The 17,987-nt window shown below is 47.0% G+C and overlaps 1 protein-coding gene across 2 annotated transcripts in view; it reads left to right on the plus strand.

Moving 5' to 3' along the window:
• The window catches only part of ZFAND4 (zinc finger AN1-type containing 4), a 118,007-nt gene that overhangs the window by 39,508 nt on the left and 60,512 nt on the right, over window positions 1-17,987 (plus strand). For both annotated transcript variants that reach the window (XM_030203434.1, XM_030203435.1), the window contains exons 3-5: window positions 1,783-1,858; window positions 2,274-2,341; window positions 17,720-17,906. In XM_030203434.1, the coding sequence (XP_030059294.1) occupies window positions 1,783-1,858; window positions 2,274-2,341; window positions 17,720-17,906 (331 nt within the window). The remainder of the gene's footprint in view (window positions 1-1,782; window positions 1,859-2,273; window positions 2,342-17,719; window positions 17,907-17,987) is intronic.

The following is a 17,987-nucleotide window of genomic DNA, read 5'->3' on the forward strand; positions in this document are numbered from 1 at the left end:
CACTTAGGGAGTAGAAATCCACGGGAGACGTATGTGTTAGATGGTGAGAGTCTGATAGGTACCGACGGGGAGAGGGATCTTGGGGTGATAGTATCTGAGGATCTGAAGGCGATGAAACAGTGTGACAAGGCGGTGGCCGTAGGTAGAAGGTTGCTAGGCTATATAGAGAGGGGAGTGACCAGCAGAAGAAAAGAGGTGTTAATGCCCCTGTACAAATCATTGGTGAGGCCCCACCTGGAGTATTGTGTTCAGTTTTGGAGGCCATATCTTGCTAAGGATGTAAAAAGAATTGAAGCGGTGCAAAGAAAAGCTACGAGAATGGTACGGGATTTGCGTTACAAGACATATGAGGAGAGACTTGCTGACCCTGTAGGAAAGAAGAAACAAGGGTGATATGATACAGACGTTCAAATATTTGAAAGGTATTAATCCGCAAACGAACCTTTTCCGGAGATGGGAAGGCGGCAGAACTAGAGGGCATGAAATGAGATTGAAGGGGGGCAGACTCAAAAAAATGTCAGGAAGTATTTTTTCACGGAGAAATAGTGAGGTTTAATAGAGAGAGTGGTGGATGCTTGGAATGCCCTCCCGCAGGAGGTGGTGGAGAGGAAAACGGTAACGGAATTCAAACATGCGTGGGATAAACATAAAGGAATCCTGTTCAGAAGAAATGGATCCTCAGGAGCTTAGCCGAGATTGGGAGGCGGGGCTGGTGGTTGGGAGGCGGGGATAGTGCTGGGCAGACTTATACGGTCTGTGCCAGAGCCGGAGGTGGGGACAATGCTGGGCAGACTTGTACGGTCTGTGCCCTGAAAATGACAGTTACAAATCAAGGTAAGATATACACAAAAACTAGCACATATGAGTTTGTCTTGTTGGGCAGACTGGATGGACCGTGCAGGTCTTTTTCTGCCGTCATCTACTATGTTACTATGTAAGTGCTATTTAAATTTGGTTTAATGTCCCCCCAAAGGGGAGGTGGACTGCTCAGCAGAGGACAAAGGAGGAGGAGATGAATCTACAGTTGTCAGGTGAGTCTGCGAAGGGGGCCCCGCCATCACCATCTTAGGCGCTCCCTCTACCGGGAGGGTGGGGGGGGGGGGTGTCAGAGTTCTGATAGGCAAATTCTTGCACGTTGACTTGCCCTACCGCCAACATTTTCCACTCAAACTGCTCAGAAAAGTTCCCACTATCTGGACAGGCAAGCGGGACTGAACAATGGAGCTTATGCAAGATGATTAAATGAAACCTGCAGGCCATGCGGGCAATGTCACTTCCTCTCTGCAATTACAAATTTTAATTAACATGCAGTCCTATAAAAATGTAAAGAAAAAATAATGAAAAGATAAGAAATATACCTACAAATTGAAATGTTACAAATTAAAGAATCTAAATCAGTATGCAGAATAGCGATGAACACCCTTAAAAGTTTTCACAGCCTACTTCCGAAAAGCAGTGTTTTAAAAAATGTCATTAAACTTCCAACTCTTGTAGCACAGGTTGGTTTAGCTATTTCAAAACTCTGGTCTTTTTGTAATTTTTTTTTTGTACCTTATCCTTAAATATGGCTACATTTGTAAGTTTTTAGCATTGGTTGAACAATGCATGAAAAATAAGAAAATGTACCCAGAGTCCTAAGTGTTTTTGTTCTAAGGATGACTTTCTGTTATCATCATGCACTGTTAGTATCCCTGGATTTAATGTGGTAACTAAGCTTTGGCCATTTGTCATTGCTGAGTGGCTGTTATGTTGCATTTGAAAATGGTTTTCACATTTTTGCAGGTATTCCTGTCTCTCAGCAGCACTTGATTTGGAATAACATGGAGCTAGAAGATGACTATTGTTTGAATGATTACAGGTGAGTGCGTGCTAGAGGGCTTGACGTGTGTGAACCATTTGGGGTCCTTACTGCTGTTGGAGACTTCACACCAGGGCCGGCTCAACCTGTGTACAGGTGACGCACTGGCTGAGGGCACAGGTGATAAAGGGCTCAAGAATCCTGGTCTGAGACATTTCTATCCAACACCCCCCCCCCCCCAATGGATCGAAGGGGTAAGGGAGGGGGAGATGCCAGACTGGGATTTGGGATTGTGGCATCCTTTATCACTAGTGGGGAGGAGGGGTTTTGAGAGAGGGGTAGATACCTGATTGCAAGTGTGGGAGGGAGGGGCACTGATGCAAAAGTTGGCTCTGGGCACTACAGTCCCTTGAACCAGCCCTGTTTCACACAATGAGTTATTCGATTGATTATTTCTTTTTCTTTGTACTTTTAGCATTTCAGAAGGCTGCACTTTGAAACTGGTGCTGGCTATGCGGGGTGGTCCTATCAATACTAGAAGAGGTATGTGTACACATTAGTATTAGTGCGGCTTTTGACATTGATAAGTAGAAACTTAAATGTGATTTTGAATATTGAGGTTCTTCTGTAATAATGGGACTCTAATAGCCAAGTAAACATACTGGTGTGATACCCATAAAACAAGGGTAGCCAACCAGTTAAAGACCAAGAGCCAAGAAACCAGAATGCGATATCGGAGCCATACATTTTTAATACTTAAAATGTTGCTAACACAATGATGTTACCTTTGGTGGGGGGGGGGGGGGGGTTATTTTATTTTATTTTATTTGCATGTGTTTAGGGACAGAAAAAACAAACTTGCAAAGACAGGTTGAGCTAAACATTGAACTCAAGAGGGCAGCATAACTTGATATTTGGGTATTTGGCACAGTGTTCCAAAACTGAAGATTTCTCTTTATTAAAACAGATTTGTTCTGTTGACTTCTCAAAGCTTTATCTTTAGTTGTCATTAGTAACTTAGATTTCAAACAGTGTACTTTAGCAGTGACTGAGGAACGAGTGCAGAAAACCTCATGGTAGACCTGGCTCAGCGCGCTGCTCTACTGTAAAAATTTGTGATCCAAAAATACCACTACATGTTATAAGCAATGAGCATACAAATTACTACTGCATTAAAATTGCTGCAGTAATCTGCAGCTCATTGCAAAATGTTACCCTTCCTGTCGATGCCTGAGTGTCGATTTGGCTCAGGCATTGACAGGAAGGGATGTCTTTTAAGTTGAAGTTGCCAGCGGTCTGTATCAGCCCTGATCTCCCTCCCACTCACCCCCTCCCATCCAACCTGGCTCTTTTTGGTTTTTTTTAAGTTCCTAGTGTCTATTGGGGACCCATACTTTTAAATGAGGCAGGAGCAATTCCCACTTGCTCCTGCCTCTGGCACTATCATCTTCAAAATGGTGGCACCCTGCCCTGCAGCCAGGGCCTGTCTGCCATATATGGGAAACTTTCCCTTGTGGCACACTGGCCCAGAGGCGCCACTATTTTGAAGACAGCGCTGGAGGCAGGAGCAAGTGAGCATCGCTCCTGCCTCATTTAATCTTTTTCAAGTGATTATCTTGGTCTTTGCTGAAGGACTTTGGAATGGAGTATGTTGGTGAGCTCCCTTGAAGTATGTCTGCCACCTGTTTAATTGAATACACTTTTACTGTTTGCTCTGGAAAAACTGTGCTTAGTTTTTGAACGGAAGCATTCTTTGTACAAGTTCAGACAACAGCTTGGATTTCCTTTCTAGATCCATATTCAGTTTATCCAAGTGAAACAAAATTATGTGTCAGAAAAAAATAGATTCTCCGAGGACAGCAGGCTGAATATTCTCACAGATGGGTCGTCGTCTGTGACGGCCAGGAGACCGGAACTATTTAGAAAAATCTCGAAGTCTCGAACGCTCCAAAAATATAGCTTGCAGTCAACCAGAATGCCTTCAAGAAGGACTTTTAAGGAACCAAAGACTAAACCAGTGGCTCCCAAACCTGGCCCTGGAGGCACCCAGCCAGTCAGGTTTTCAGGATATCCACATTGAATATTCATTAGAGAAATTTGCATATACTGCCTCCACTGTATACAAATCTCTCTTGAATATTCATTGTGCTTCCAGGACCAGTTTTGGGAACCACTGGGCTAAACCCAAGGTGTGGCCGTTGCTTGTTTTAGAGGACATTTTAGAAGACATGTCCTTAGCCGCATATCCATATGTCTGTTTTTTGAACGGGATTGTCTTTATCCGCCTATATGTTCTTATCTGTCCCGCATGGAATCGGTCTAGTTCTTTATACCTTACAGCGTGCATCATTCATACCACTAAAGAAAGCTACTCTAAATCTCATGCTAGACAGAGTTTCTATTGGCCATTACTTCTGCCAGAGGAGTTTCTGAGCTCCAAGCTCTTTCTTGTAAAAATCCTGTTTATTCTGTACCTTCCTTTCTTCTCTGTTTCATATCAATCAGTCTCTTCTCATTCAGCCTCTTTGTGAGGTAACATAGTAGATGATGGGCAGAAAAAGACCTAGGTAGATTATGGTGATGAATTCAAAGTTGTGTGAGTCATAGATGTTTGAGTGTTGATAAGGTATTTGGAAGCAGATTGGATAAGTTGTGTTCTCCTTTGGTGAGGCAGCCTCTAAAGTGACTATTGCGCATTGGTAAAAACAAAAGACATGATTTCCTTTTTGAGGGTGCCAAGAAAGGTGAGGCAGCCTCTAAGGTGACTATTGCACATTGGTTAAGTTAAAAAAAAACCATGATTTCCTGAACATATATTCTTACAGACAAAGCTCCATCTGTGAGGTTGAGAGCTTTCCTACAAAAGGGGTGGCCATATCGAAGGCAGATTTATATGAAGTATCTCCGGCAGTCTTCTGTAGAACGGTGACGTGGTATTCACACCTTTGCAAAGCACTACAAATTAGATGTGGCAGCAAGAGAGGAAGCTTCCTTTGGAGCTTTGGTAATCAAGGCGTTGTTTGCCAGATCCCTCCCATCTTGAAATCTTTTTTGATACATCCCATAAGCTCTGGACTCGTCTGGTGAGGACAGTAAGGAAGGAGAAACTTACATCTTATCTACTAATTTTCTTTCTTTTAATCCCACCAGACCAGTTTAGATACCTGCCTTAGTTTAAATTTTTGTCTTCTGCAATGCTTAGTCTAGAGTTCAATTCTTCTTGATTTCTTTTTTTAATATTGTTTACTTATAGCAAATATTTCTTTGGCAAATACATGAAAGGAATGATATTGTGGTATTTAAGGTTCAGTTTTAAGGAATTCCTCATTGCCCTTATATGGCAGAGCACACACTTCTGTATAGCTCAACCTACAAGTTCTGGACTGAAAATTAGCAGGTAAGATGTAATTTCTTCTTAGACATTTATATTACATAAATGTCAAAATCCTAATTTCTAGAAAGCTGAGCTCTGCATATCTAACATGAAAAAAATGTGCATTTGGCAAGAGCAAGTTGACTGGGCAGGCCTAAAAAATAATCCTGTATTCACCATGTTAAAAGGGGCATGCATATCTGTGTTCAAAAAGATCAATGTTGGGATTTTGCACCTGCTACCTGGGATGTCTAGGCTTCGAAAAAGTGCTATTGAGCAGCTCTCTACTGGAAGGATTTGTTTGGGGGTGGGGGCATCCCTCTTAGTCCCGAGTGGTTGGTGCCCCCTAAACCAAAACTGGAAAGGGATACCAGGCTTTGACAGCTTTGGAAAAAATACATGTTTCTAAAATGGCTAACAAATATTTATATTCTAGCACATAAACGCATAGCATAAATGTTGCTGGTTTTGCCCTATTAATATTTTTGATGTTTGTTTCTAAAATGGATGATTCTTCTGCATTTAACAGACGGACATTTCTCCATGTGTTTTAGAACATGTTCTGTGTTGGCAGATTCTCTTCTAAAATACTAGTAGAACTAGATGTACATCCTCTCTAAAATGCTGCGGTATAACAAATAAAAGTCTGGTCAAATACACCAGACATTCTGTAGAGGAGTGTCTGCTTAAAAGTGTACTTAAACCTATCTGTAAGTGTGATGGGAAACAGCAGAACAAAAAGGGGAGCAACCAGGGAAGTATCAACCAAGGGACATTTATTAAAAATCACATAAAAAGACATACCATCCATAGAGATCTATAAAATCCATAAAAAATGTAATATCAAGACTTGACGCAGCCCTGCATTTCGGCATAGTGTGCCTGCCTCGGGAGTCTTAACTTCAATTGGACTTGTAAATCCCTTGTAATGTTTAGAAACTAATATAAAAAAAACACCATCAAACAACCAACCAACCACAATATGTGCTATGTCAGCGAAATGACACCAGCTGCTGAAAGTAACACAGCTGATGTGCAAACTGAGCACGTCGTTTTAGCAGCAAAAACCACAGAACTGTGGTTTAAGTCAGCGATGATGGGATTTGATTGTGGTCAGTATTACATCAGATTAAAAAAAAATTGATTGTTTTTTGTCGAATGGCTTAGCTTTAGACCCGTTGATGATTTTTTTAAAAAAGGTTTTGAAGAGCTGTTTACTCTTGGATGCAAGGTTACCGTTAGCATATGCGACCCTCACTGAAATTTGGTGTAATTTAGAAATGGCATACCACTCATCTTTTGAATTAAGATGATGTATCATATTTGGTCTTCCTTTTTTTGAACTGTGGTGAACAAAATGTTAAGAGGGCAACCAAAAACATTTTTTTTTAATGCTTCAGTTGAAATTCGCTATTCAAACTGGCCACTATGGCAAGGCACAGCACTGCCCCGCCCTGAACAGAAGTAGCCCCCCTCCACCAGACTCCCCAGGTGTAACTTACAAAATCTGATGTTCTAGTGGTGTTTTCAAGGCAGGACCAATCCCCAGTTGCTCCTGCCAATGCCATCTCTACCATCAAAATGGCTCTGCTGCCACAAATGGGAGGGGTAGGGGCTGTTCTCGATTTGGGGGGAAGAAGAGAGGGAGGGAGTTGAACTTGATCCTGTTTGATGATAGGGAGTGGAGCAGAGGGGAGTGGTATGGGGATATAGTATTAAGTTTCGGTTTAGCTGAAAATGAAACATGGCCGAATACCAATTTCAGGCTGGTTTCGGTGCTGAAACTGAAATTTGGTTGGCCTCTACAACGTTTGCTCCTTTTTGTGATTACATTAAGTAGTCTGTCTGTATTGATCTGTTATGTTGGAATCAAGCTCTTATTTCTTTTCCTGCTAGGATTGAAGATGATGGGACTTGTTTGTAGTTTTGGAATACCTGTTTTGTTACTTAATACTTTGTAAATGAAAAGTTTTCTAGAAATATAGGTCAGCCAACAAGCTACAGATGATACCTTTTTGTGGGATAAATATATTTGTGTGTAGGTCAGTGCAATTTAAAATCATGTGATGGTAGGATAAATTTCCCAGAACATTATGATGAAAACATGGTTAGAGAGACCCCTGTGACAGCAAATTTGCATTTTTAACTGGTGTACTGAGAGGCTAGAGCAGGGGTCTCCAGATTTGTCACAAGAAGGGTTACGTTAAGACATGTGAAATCACTTGGAACAGAGGGGTGCATATCTGGCCCTTTTTGTAGTTTGAAATGCTGGAGAAAGCAGGAGGCTACCATTCCTAGGGGTGTGGCAGACTTCTTGAAAATGACAATCCTGCTACGCCCGTTGAGGCATTTGTTCTCTGTAGTCCCTCTTCCAAGCACTTTGGAGTTGGGGAAGGTGTAGATGGGTGGATGGCGTGGGTCTGTGTATGTGATGAATGCGCACCTCTTCTACTGTTGTCCCTTTCTTTTCCCTCTCCTACCATGTCTCCTCCATTTATTTACCTCCCATGTATTACCTGTAGCAGGAGCACAAATGGGGAGGAGTTTTCTTTTCTGCATAACTTCCTTCCTAATGTACCCTGTACTTCAGGTTTGCTGTGGGTCTCAGTCACCCCCATAAGACAGCAGTGGCAACAGAGGACGTTTCAGAGCCACGTTCTTGTGCTTATTACCACCTTTGCTCTGTCTGGCTTCCTCCCACATGCAGCAGCTTTCGAAGTAGTATGACGTGACTTCTCGTTTTCAGATGTATCATGCCTGCTGCATCTGACATCTTGTGGACCTACATTTAGACTTTGAGAGCAGTGGAAGTCCATTAGAAATATTCCAGCTCTGCTTGCTGTCTTTGCAACATCATGCATGGAAAAATTATTTCTCCACAGGCCACATTTTTCAGGAAGGAAAAGCATGGCAAACCAGAGAGAAGCCCCATGCTGGATTCTACCCATGTGCTAGAGGAACTGACTAAAAGGCACATGCACTGGCATAGTGGCTTGGAGACCTACACTGGGGTTTTCAGGTTTTAACACTAAGCGACAACATTGGCATTCCTTTTAGATACCTGATTTTTTTTTTTTCTTGTACAGTACTTAACTTTTAAAATCTTGATGGCATAATTTTCTCCCCTGGGTTTTTTGCTTGACAAATATGAAGTATTTGCATTGCAAACCAAGGGGGCCCAACAGTTTATTCGCAGAGCCAGTATTGTAGGGAAGAAACTTATTTTAAATACATGGATAAAAGAAGAGCCGCCGGATTATTGGCATTGGAGAAATCGACTGCATGAGCTGTTAATGCAGGAGCGGAGGGTGGTGGGGTCCTCCCCAAGGAGTAGGAAAGCATTTTTGGAAATTTGGGAACCCTACATACAAACACTGAGGCTCATTTTCAAAGCACTTAGCCTCCCAAAGTTCCATAGAAACCTATGGAACTTAGCCTCCCAAAGTGTTTTGAAAATATGCCTCACTATCACCTAAAGCATGAAGTTTTATATTGAATCGTCTTTGATTTTTTTTTTTTTTTTGGGGGGTGGGGGGGGGTTGTCAGAAGTTGATATGACAGTATCTTCTTTACCCTTGACCAGAGTGTAGTTTCTCGGGGAGTAATTATACTCATGGTATTGCCGTACTATCAAAACTGTCATCATATAAAATTGTGGATGTATAAATAAGAGGGGTAAGGGAGGGGGGAGGGATGGGTTGATTGGGGATAAAAGAAAAAAAACAATTGACGACAGAAGGAGGATTGGCAGTTGTTTGTTGCACCAGTATTGTTTTCTTGTTGCAATATTATGTATGTATTTTCTGAATTTTATGTCAATAAACGGATTTAAACATAAAATCTTGATGGCATATCTTGAAATAATCAAACCAAAATGGGATTCCACTGTGAAAGTTACAGTTTTGCAATTCAGGTGGCCTGTTTTTGAAACGAGGATAGATGTCACAACTGGCGTGTCTTACCACTTCAAACTGTCATTTTGCACAGGTTTGGTTTAGAAAGCTGTGAGACTGATGGAGCAAAATGACCAGTTTGGACAAACCAAATCTGGCAGCAACATCTAGATAGCTCTTTATTTTGTATATGCTTTACTGTAAATGGTGGTATACTTTATAAAATCTAAAATAACCGAGAATGTATGTGGTAGGGGCTTAATATTTCTGCTCCTTCCATCTGTGCTATCTGTCCTCTCTTTAGTTATCCACTGCTATATATTTTCTCTGTGTCTCTTCCGACTATCTATATTTGTATATAATTAGTTCTTTCTTTAACCTTGGATTGTAACTTGGCATTTTTTTTTGTTTGTTTTTCCTGACATATTCATTCTCCGAGGACAAGCAGGCTGCTTGTTCTCACTGATGGGTTGACGTCCTCGGCAGCCCCCTCCATCGGAAAGTTTACTAGCAAAGGCCTTTGCTAGTCCTCGCGCGCCCATGCGCACCGCGCATGCGCGGCCGTCTTCCCGCCCGAAACCGGCTCGAGCCGGCCAGTCTTCTTTCGTCCGCGCTCGGTACGGTCGTGTTACGCCGTTCGTGCCCCAGAGAGTCGACCTCGCGCGTCCTTTTCGACGTGTTTTTTCGCTGTTTTTTCCTTGAAAAAGTTCGGGAAGCGCTCCGGTAGTGTTCCGGAAGACCCTTTCGGGTTTTCTGCCCTTCCTGTATTTCTCAGTTTTTGCCCCGTAAGTTTTCTTTCGTTGTCGGGGTAGGCCTCTTTTGGCCTCGGTCGAGAATTTTTCTCCCTCTAAATTTTGGTGCTTCAATTTTCGCCATTTCGGCTTTTGATTTCGCCGGCGTGATTTTTCCGCCCATGACATCGAAGCCTTCCAGCGGCTTCAAGAAGTGCACCCAGTGCGCCCGGGTAATCTCGCTCACTGATAGGCACTCTGCGTGTCTTCAGTGTCTAGGGGCCCAGCACCGCCCTCAGAACTGCAGTCTGTGTTCCCTGTTACAAAGGCGGACTCAGGTAGCGAGATTAGCCCAGTGGAACGTTTTGTTCTCGGGCTCTTCGTCGGCATCGGCACCGGAGGCATCGAGTGCATCGACGTCGTCAGCGTCCGGACCATCTTCCTTGGCTGCCGCTCCATCGACTGCATCGAGGCATCGGACCTCTGCATCGGCGCCGAGGCATCGGGCGACTGCATCGACGTCGGTGGTACCGAGACTTCGTCTGCTGATGTCGTCGGACGGAGGTGCATTGTCAGGAGTGCAGGTGAGGGCTGTCCATTCCCCTGCTGGTGGCGGTGAGCCTTCGGGTGGGTCTCCTCCTACCCTGAGGGCTCCTGCGGTACAGCCCCCCCGGGATCGACCCTCTTCGGTCTCGGCCCCGAGGAAGCGACGGATGGATTCTACGTCCTCCTCGTCGGTGCCGGGGAGCTCCGGTGACATGCTTCGGAAGAAGTCGAAGAAGCATCGACACCGGTCTCCTCCCCATGTCGGCACCAAGAGCTCTGGGTCGCCGAGGGATTCGGCACCCAGCAGGCATCGGCACCGAGAGGACCGCTCACCCTCTGTTCAGGAGGTGTCGATGCGCTCCACTCTGGACAGCCCGGAACAGCCTCCTCGCCCGGAACAGGTTCTGACGTCGACGCCTGCATCGACCTCTCAGCCTTTCTCTGCAGCCGCTCTAAATGAGAGCCTCCGGGCCGTTCTCCCAGAGATTCTGGGAGAGCTGTTGCGCCCTACCCCTCCGGTACCGGCGGTGCTTGCGCCTCCGGTACCGTCGAGCGTGGCGCCGGCTGGCCCATCGCCCAGGTTGAGGTCCCCGACGTCGGTACCGCGTGCGGTGCCGACAGCGGCCACCTCCCAGGAAGGCTCCCCGACTACGTCGGTGGAGGGAGCTTCGCCGATGCGGGCGAGGGAGTCTACCTCTCGACGCCCCACCGTGGACGGGGTTCCACCGAGTCGAGCAGGGCGAGGTTGCAGACGCAGGTTCGTGAACTTGTGTCTGACACCGAGGGTGAGGCCTCGTGGGAGGAAGAGGAAGACCCCAGATATTTCTCTGACGAGGAGTCTGAGGGTCTTCCTTCTGATCCCACTCCCTCTCCTGAGAGACAGCTTTCTCCTCCCGAGAGCCTGTCTTTTGCTTCCTTTGTCCGGGAGATGTCTACGGCCATCCCCTTCCCGGTGGTTGTGGAGGACGAGCCCAGGGCTGAAATGTTTGAGCTCCTGGACTATCCTTCTCCACCTAAGGAAGCGTCCACTGTTCCCTTGCACCATGTCCTGAAAAAGACATTGCTTGCGAACTGGACCAAGCCACTAAGTAATCCCCACATTCCCAAGAAGATTGAGTCCCAGTACCGGATCCATGGGGACCCAGAGCTGATGCGCACCCAGTTGCCTCATGACTCTGGAGTTGTGGATCTGGCCCTAAAGAAGGCTAAGAGTTCTAGGGAGCATGCTTCGGCGCCCCCGGGCAAAGACCCTAGAACCTTAGACTCCTTTGGGAGGAAGGCCTACCATTCTTCTATGCTCGTGGCCAAGATCCAGTCTTACCAGCTCTACACGAGCATACACATGCGGAACAATGTGCGGCAGTTGGCGGGCTTGGTTGATGCTCTTCCCCCTGAGCAAGCCAAGCCTTTTCAGGAGGTGGTCAGGCAGCTGAAGGCGTGCAGAAAATTCCTGGCCAGAGGAGTTTATGACACTTTTGATGTTGCGTCCAGGGCCGCTGCTCAAGGTGTGGTGATGCGCAGGCTCTCATGGCTGCGTGCCGCCGACCTGGAGAATAGACTCCAGCAGCGGATTGCGGACTCGCCTTGCCGTGCGGACAACATTTTTGGAGAAAAAGTCGAGCAGGTGGTAGAGTCTCTCCACCAGCGGGACACCGCATTCAACAAGTTCTCCCGCCGGCAGCCTTCAGCTTCTACCTCTACAGGTAGACGATTTTTCAGGGGAAGGAAGACTGGTCCCTATGCTTCTGGTAAGCGTAGGTACAATCCTCCTTCCCGACAGCCTGCGGCCCAGGCTAAGCCCCAGCGCGCTCGCTCTCGTCAGCAGCGTGCGCCTCAGCAAGGCCCCGCGGCTCCCCAGCAAAAGCAAGGGGCGAGCTTTTGACTGGCTCCAGCAGAGCATAGCCGACATCCAAGTGTCAGTGCCGGGCGACCTGCCGGTTGGGGGGAGGTTGAAAGCTTTTCACCAAAGGTGGCCTCTCATAACCTCCGATCAGTGGGTTCTCCAAATAGTCCGGCAGGGATACACCCTCAATTTGGCCTCAAAACCTCCAAATTGTCCACCGGGAGCTCAGTCTTACAGCTTCCAGCACAAGCAGGTACTTGCAGAGGAACTCTCCGCCCTTCTCTGCGCCAATGCGGTCGAGCCCGTGCCATCCGGGCAAGAAGGGCTGGGATTCTATTCCAGGTACTTCCTTGTGGAAAAGAAAACAGGGGGGATGCGTCCCATCCTAGACCTAAGGGCCCTGAACAAATATCTGGTCAAAGAAAAGTTCAGGATGCTTTCCCTGGGCACCCTTCTCCCCATGATTCAGCAAAACGATTGGCTATGCTCTCTGGACTTGAAGGATGCCTACACACACATCCCGATACTGCCAGCTCACAGACAGTATCTGCGATTTCAGTTGGGTACACGCCACTTCCAGTACTGTGTGCTACCCTTTGGGCTCGCCTCTGCGCCCAGGGTGTTCACAAAGTGCCTAGCTGTGGTAGCAGCGGCACTTCGCAGGCTGGGGGTGCACGTGTTCCCATATCTCGACGATTGGCTGGTGAAGAACACATAAGTACATAAGTACATAAGTAGTGCCATACTGGGAAAGACCAAAGGTCCATCTAGCCCAGCATCCTGTCACCGACAGTGGCCAATCCAGGTCAAGGGCACCTGGCACGCTTCCCAAACGTAAAAACATTCCAGACAAGTTATACCTAAAAATGCGGAATTTTTCCAAGTCCATTTAATAGCGGTCTATGGACTTGTCCTTTAGGAATCTATCTAACCCCTTTTTAAACTCCGTCAAGCTAACCGCCCATACCACGTTCTCCGGCAACAAATTCCAGAGTCTAATTACACGTTGGGTGAAGAAAAATTTTCTCCGATTCGTTTTAAATTTACCACACTGTAGCTTCAACTCATGCCCTCTAGTCCTAGTATTTTTGGATAGCGTGAACAGTCGCTTCACATCCACCCGATCCATTCCACTCATTATTTTATACACTTCTATCATATCTCCCCTCAGCCGTCTCTTCTCCAAGCTGAAAAGCCCTAGCCTTCTCAGCCTCTCTTCGTAGGAAAGTCGTCCCATCCCCACTATCATTTTCGTCGCCCTTCGCTGTACCTTTTCCAATTCTACTATATCTTTTTTGAGATACGGAGACCAGTACTGAACACAATACTCCAGGTGCGGTCGCACCATGGAGCGATACAACGGCATTATAACATCCGCACACCTGGACTCCATACCCTTCCTAATAACACCCAACATTCTATTCGCTTTCCTAGCCGCAGCAGCACATTGAGCAGAAGGTTTCAGCGTATCATCGACGACGACACCCAGATCCCTTTCTTGATCCGTAACTCCTAACGCGGAACCTTGCAAGACGTAGCTATAATTCGGGTTCCTCTTACCCACATGCATCACTTTGCACTTGTCAACATTGAACTTCATCTGCCACTTGCACGCCCATTCTCCCAGTCTCGCAAGGTCCTCCTGTAATCGTTCACATTCCTCCTGCGACTTGACGACCCTGAATAATTTTGTGTCATCGGCGAATTTAATTACCTCACTAGTTATTCCCATTTCTAGGTCATTTATAAATACATTAAAAAGCAACGGACCCAGCACAGACCCCTGCGGGACCCCACTAACTACCCTCCTCCACTGAGAATACTGGCCACGCAATCCTACTCTCTGCTTCCTATCTTTCAACCAGTTCTTAATCCATAATAATACCCTACCTCCGATTCCATGACTCTGCAATTTCTTCAGGAGTCTTTCGTGCGGCACTTTGTCAAACGCCTTCTGAAAATCCAGATATACAATATCAACCGGCTCCCCATTGTCCACATGTTTGCTTACCCCCTCAAAAAAATGCATTAGATTGGTGAGGCAAGACTTCCCTTCACTAAATCCGTGCTGACTTTGTCTCATCAGTCCATGTTTTTGTATATGCTCTGCAATTTTATTCTTAATAATAGCCTCCACCATCTTGCCCGGCACCGACGTCAGACTCACCGGTCTATAATTTCCCGGATCTCCTCTGGAACCCTTCTTAAAAATCGGAGTAACATTGGCTACCCTCCAGTCTTCCGGTACTACACTCGATTTTAGGGACAGATTGCATATTTCTAACAGTAGTTCCGCAAGTTCATTTTTTAGTTCTATTAATACTCTGGGATGAATACCATCAGGTCCCGGTGATTTACTACTCTTCAGCTTGCTGAACTGACCCATTACATCCTCCAAGGTTACAGAGAATTTGTTTAGTTTCTCCGACTCCCCCGCTTCAAATATTCTTTCCGGCACCGGTGTCCCCCCCAAATCCTCCTCGGTGAAGACCGAAGCAAAGAATTCATTTAATTTCTCCGCTACGGCTTTGTCCTCCTTGATCGCCCCTTTAACACCATTTTCGTCCGAGGCAGGAGCCCTGCAGTCCATGCAGATGACTATTCGCCTCCTGGAGCTACTGGGGTTTGTGATAAATTACCCAAAGTCCCATCTTCTCCCAGTGCAGAAACTCGAATTCATAGGAGCCCTGCTGGATTCTCGGACAGCTCGCGCCTATCTTCCAGAGGCGAGAGCCAACAACTTGTTGTCCCTCGTCTCGCGGGTGTGTGCGTCCCAGCAGATCACAGCTTGGTAGATGTTGAGATTGCTGGGCCACATGGCCTCCACAGTTCATGTGACTCCCATGGCCCGCCTCCACATGAGATCTGCTCAATGGACCCTAGCCTCCCAGTGGTATCAGGCCGCTGGGGGTCTAGAGGACGTGATCCACCTGTCCACGAGTTTTCTCAAATCCCTGTATTGGTGGACGATTTGCTCCAATTTGACTCTGGGACGTCCCTTCCAAATTCCTCAGCCACAAAAAGTGCTGACCACGGATGCGTCTCTCCTGGGATGGGGAGCTCATGTCGATGGGCTTCACACCCAAGGAAGTTGGTCCCTCCAAGAACGCGATCTACAGATCAATCTTCTGGAGTTGCGAGCGATCTGGAACGCTCTGAAGACTTTCAGAGATCGGCTGTCCCACCAAATTATCCAAATTCAGACAGACAACCAGGTTGCCATGTACTATGTCAACAAGCAGGGGGGCACCGGATCTCGCCCCCTGTGTCAGGAAGCCGTCAGCATGTGGCTCTGGGCCCGCCGTCTCGGCATGGTGCTCCAAGCCACATATCTGGCAGGCGTAAACAACAGTCTGGCCGACAGACTGAGCCGGATTATGCAACCTCACGAGTGGTCGCTCAACTCCAGAGTGGTGCGCCAGATCTTCCAAGCGTGGGGCACCCCCTTGGTGGATCTCTTCGCATCTCGAGTGAACCACAAAGTCCCTCAGTTCTGTTCCAGGCTTCAGGCCCCCGGCAGACTAGCATCGGATGCCTTCCTCCTGGATTGGGGGGAAGGCCTGCTGTATGCTTATCCTCCCATCCCTCTGGTGGGGAGGACTTTGTTGAAACTCAAGCAAGACCGAGGCACCATGATTCTGATTGCTCCTTTTTGGCCGCGTCAGATCTGGTTCCCCCTTCTTCTGGAGTTATCCTCCGAAGAACCGTGGAGATTGGAGTGTTTTCCGACCCTCATCACACAGGACGAGGGGGCGCTTCTGCATCCCAACCTCCAGTCTCTGGCTCTCACGGCCTGGATGTTGAGGACGTAGACTTTGCCTCTTTGGGTCTGTCAGAGGGTGTCTCCCGCATCTTGCTTGCTTCCAGGAAAGACTCCACTAAGAGAAGTTACTTCTTCCATTGGAGGAGGTTTGCCGTCTGGTGTGACAGCAAGGCCCTAGATCCTCGCTCTTGTCCTACACAGACCCTGCTTGAATACCTTCTGCACTTGTCTGAGTCTGGTCTCAAGACCAACTCTGTAAGAGTTCACCTTAGTGCAATCAGTGCATACCATTACCGTGTGGAAGGTAAGCCGATCTCAGGACAGCCTTTAGTTGTTCGCTTCATGAGAGGTTTGCTTTTGTCAAAGCCCCCTGTCAAGCCTCCTACAGTGTCATGGGATCTCAATGTCGTTCTCACCCAGCTGATGAAACCTCCTTTTGAGCCACTGAATTCCTGCCATCTGAAGTTCTTGACCTGGAAGGTCATTTTCTTGGTGGCAGTTACTTCAGCTCGTAGAGTCAGTGAGCTTCAGGCCCTGGTAGCCCAGGCCCCTTACACCAAATTTCATCATAACAGAGTAGTCCTCCGCACTCACCCTAAGTTCTTGCCAAAGGTCGTGTCGGAGTTCCATCTGAACCAGTCAATTGTCTTGCCAACATTCTTTCCCCGTCCTCATTCCTGCCCTGCTGAACGTCAGCTGCACACATTGGACTGCAAGAGAGCATTGGCCTTCTATCTGGAGCGGACACAGCCCCACAGACAGTCCGCCCAATTGTTTGTTTCTTTTGATCCCAATAGGAGGGGAGTGGCTGTAGGGAAACGCACCATATCCAATTGGCTAGCAGATTGCATTTCCTTCACTTACGCCCAGGCGGGGCTGGCTCTTGAGGGTCATGTCACGGCTCATAATGTTAGAGCCATGGCTGCGTCGGTAGCCCACTTGAAGTCAGCCTCTATTGAAGAAATTTGCAAAGCTGCGACGTGGTCATCTGTCCACACATTCACATCTCATTACTGCCTGCAGCAGGATACCCGACGCGACAGTCGGTTCGGGCAGTCAGTTCTTCAGAACCTGTTTGGGCTTTAGGATCCAACTCCACCCCCCGAGGGCCCTGTTTGTTCTGTTCCAGGCTGCACTCTCAGTTAGTTGGTAAATTTTTTAGGTCAATCTCAGTTATGTCCTCGCCGTTGCGAGGCCCAATTGACCATGGTTGTTGTTTTGAGTGAGCCTGGGGGCTAGGGATACCCCATCAGTGAGAACAAGCAGCCTGCTTGTCCTCGGAGAAAGCGAATGCTACATACCTGTAGAAGGTATTCTCCGAGGACAGCAGGCTGATTGTTCTCACAAACCCGCCCGCCTCCCCTTTGGAGTTGAGTCTTCCCTTGAAGTGTATTGTCTTGCTACATACTGGACTGGCCGGCTCGAGCCGGTTTCGGGCGGGAAGACGGCCGCGCATGCGCGGTTCGCATGGGCGCGCGAGGACTAGCAAAGGCCTTTGCTAGTAAACTTTCCGATGGAGGGGGCTGCCGAGGACGTCAACCCATCAGTGAGAACAATCAGCCTGCTGTCCTCGGAGAATACCTTCTACAGGTATGTAGCATTCGCTTTATTGTAAACTGCTCTGCTGGCCAGGCTGAAGGGCAGTTTATAAAGACTCTCATTAAACTTAATTATGCATTGATCCAGGGCCATAAATAAACATGTTGCATGCCAAAATTGAGCGATATGATAAACTGAACTTGATGGTTTATAATTCTGTTCACATTGTCTAGTTCCAGTTGAAGATCCCATGAGGGAGATGACTGAATATATGGATCCCAGTCACAGTGATCTGTGGGAGAAAGTTCCATCCAACAAACAAGTTACCTTTCTCGTTTATCGGGAAGGAGATCAGCTGAATTTCTTTCGTGTTGTAGACCGTGGAGATGGCACTTTAACACCATTGTCTGAGTCCTTAAGGTATAGTACAGTGATTCATTTAATGGTATAAAAAATGATCCTAATATTCTAATTTTTTTTAGTATTTCAAATTGGTTGAAT

The sequence above is a fragment of the Microcaecilia unicolor genome, chromosome 5 (genome assembly GCF_901765095.1).
Source record: "Microcaecilia unicolor chromosome 5, aMicUni1.1, whole genome shotgun sequence".
Classification (NCBI taxonomy): Eukaryota; Metazoa; Chordata; class Amphibia; order Gymnophiona; family Siphonopidae; genus Microcaecilia; species Microcaecilia unicolor.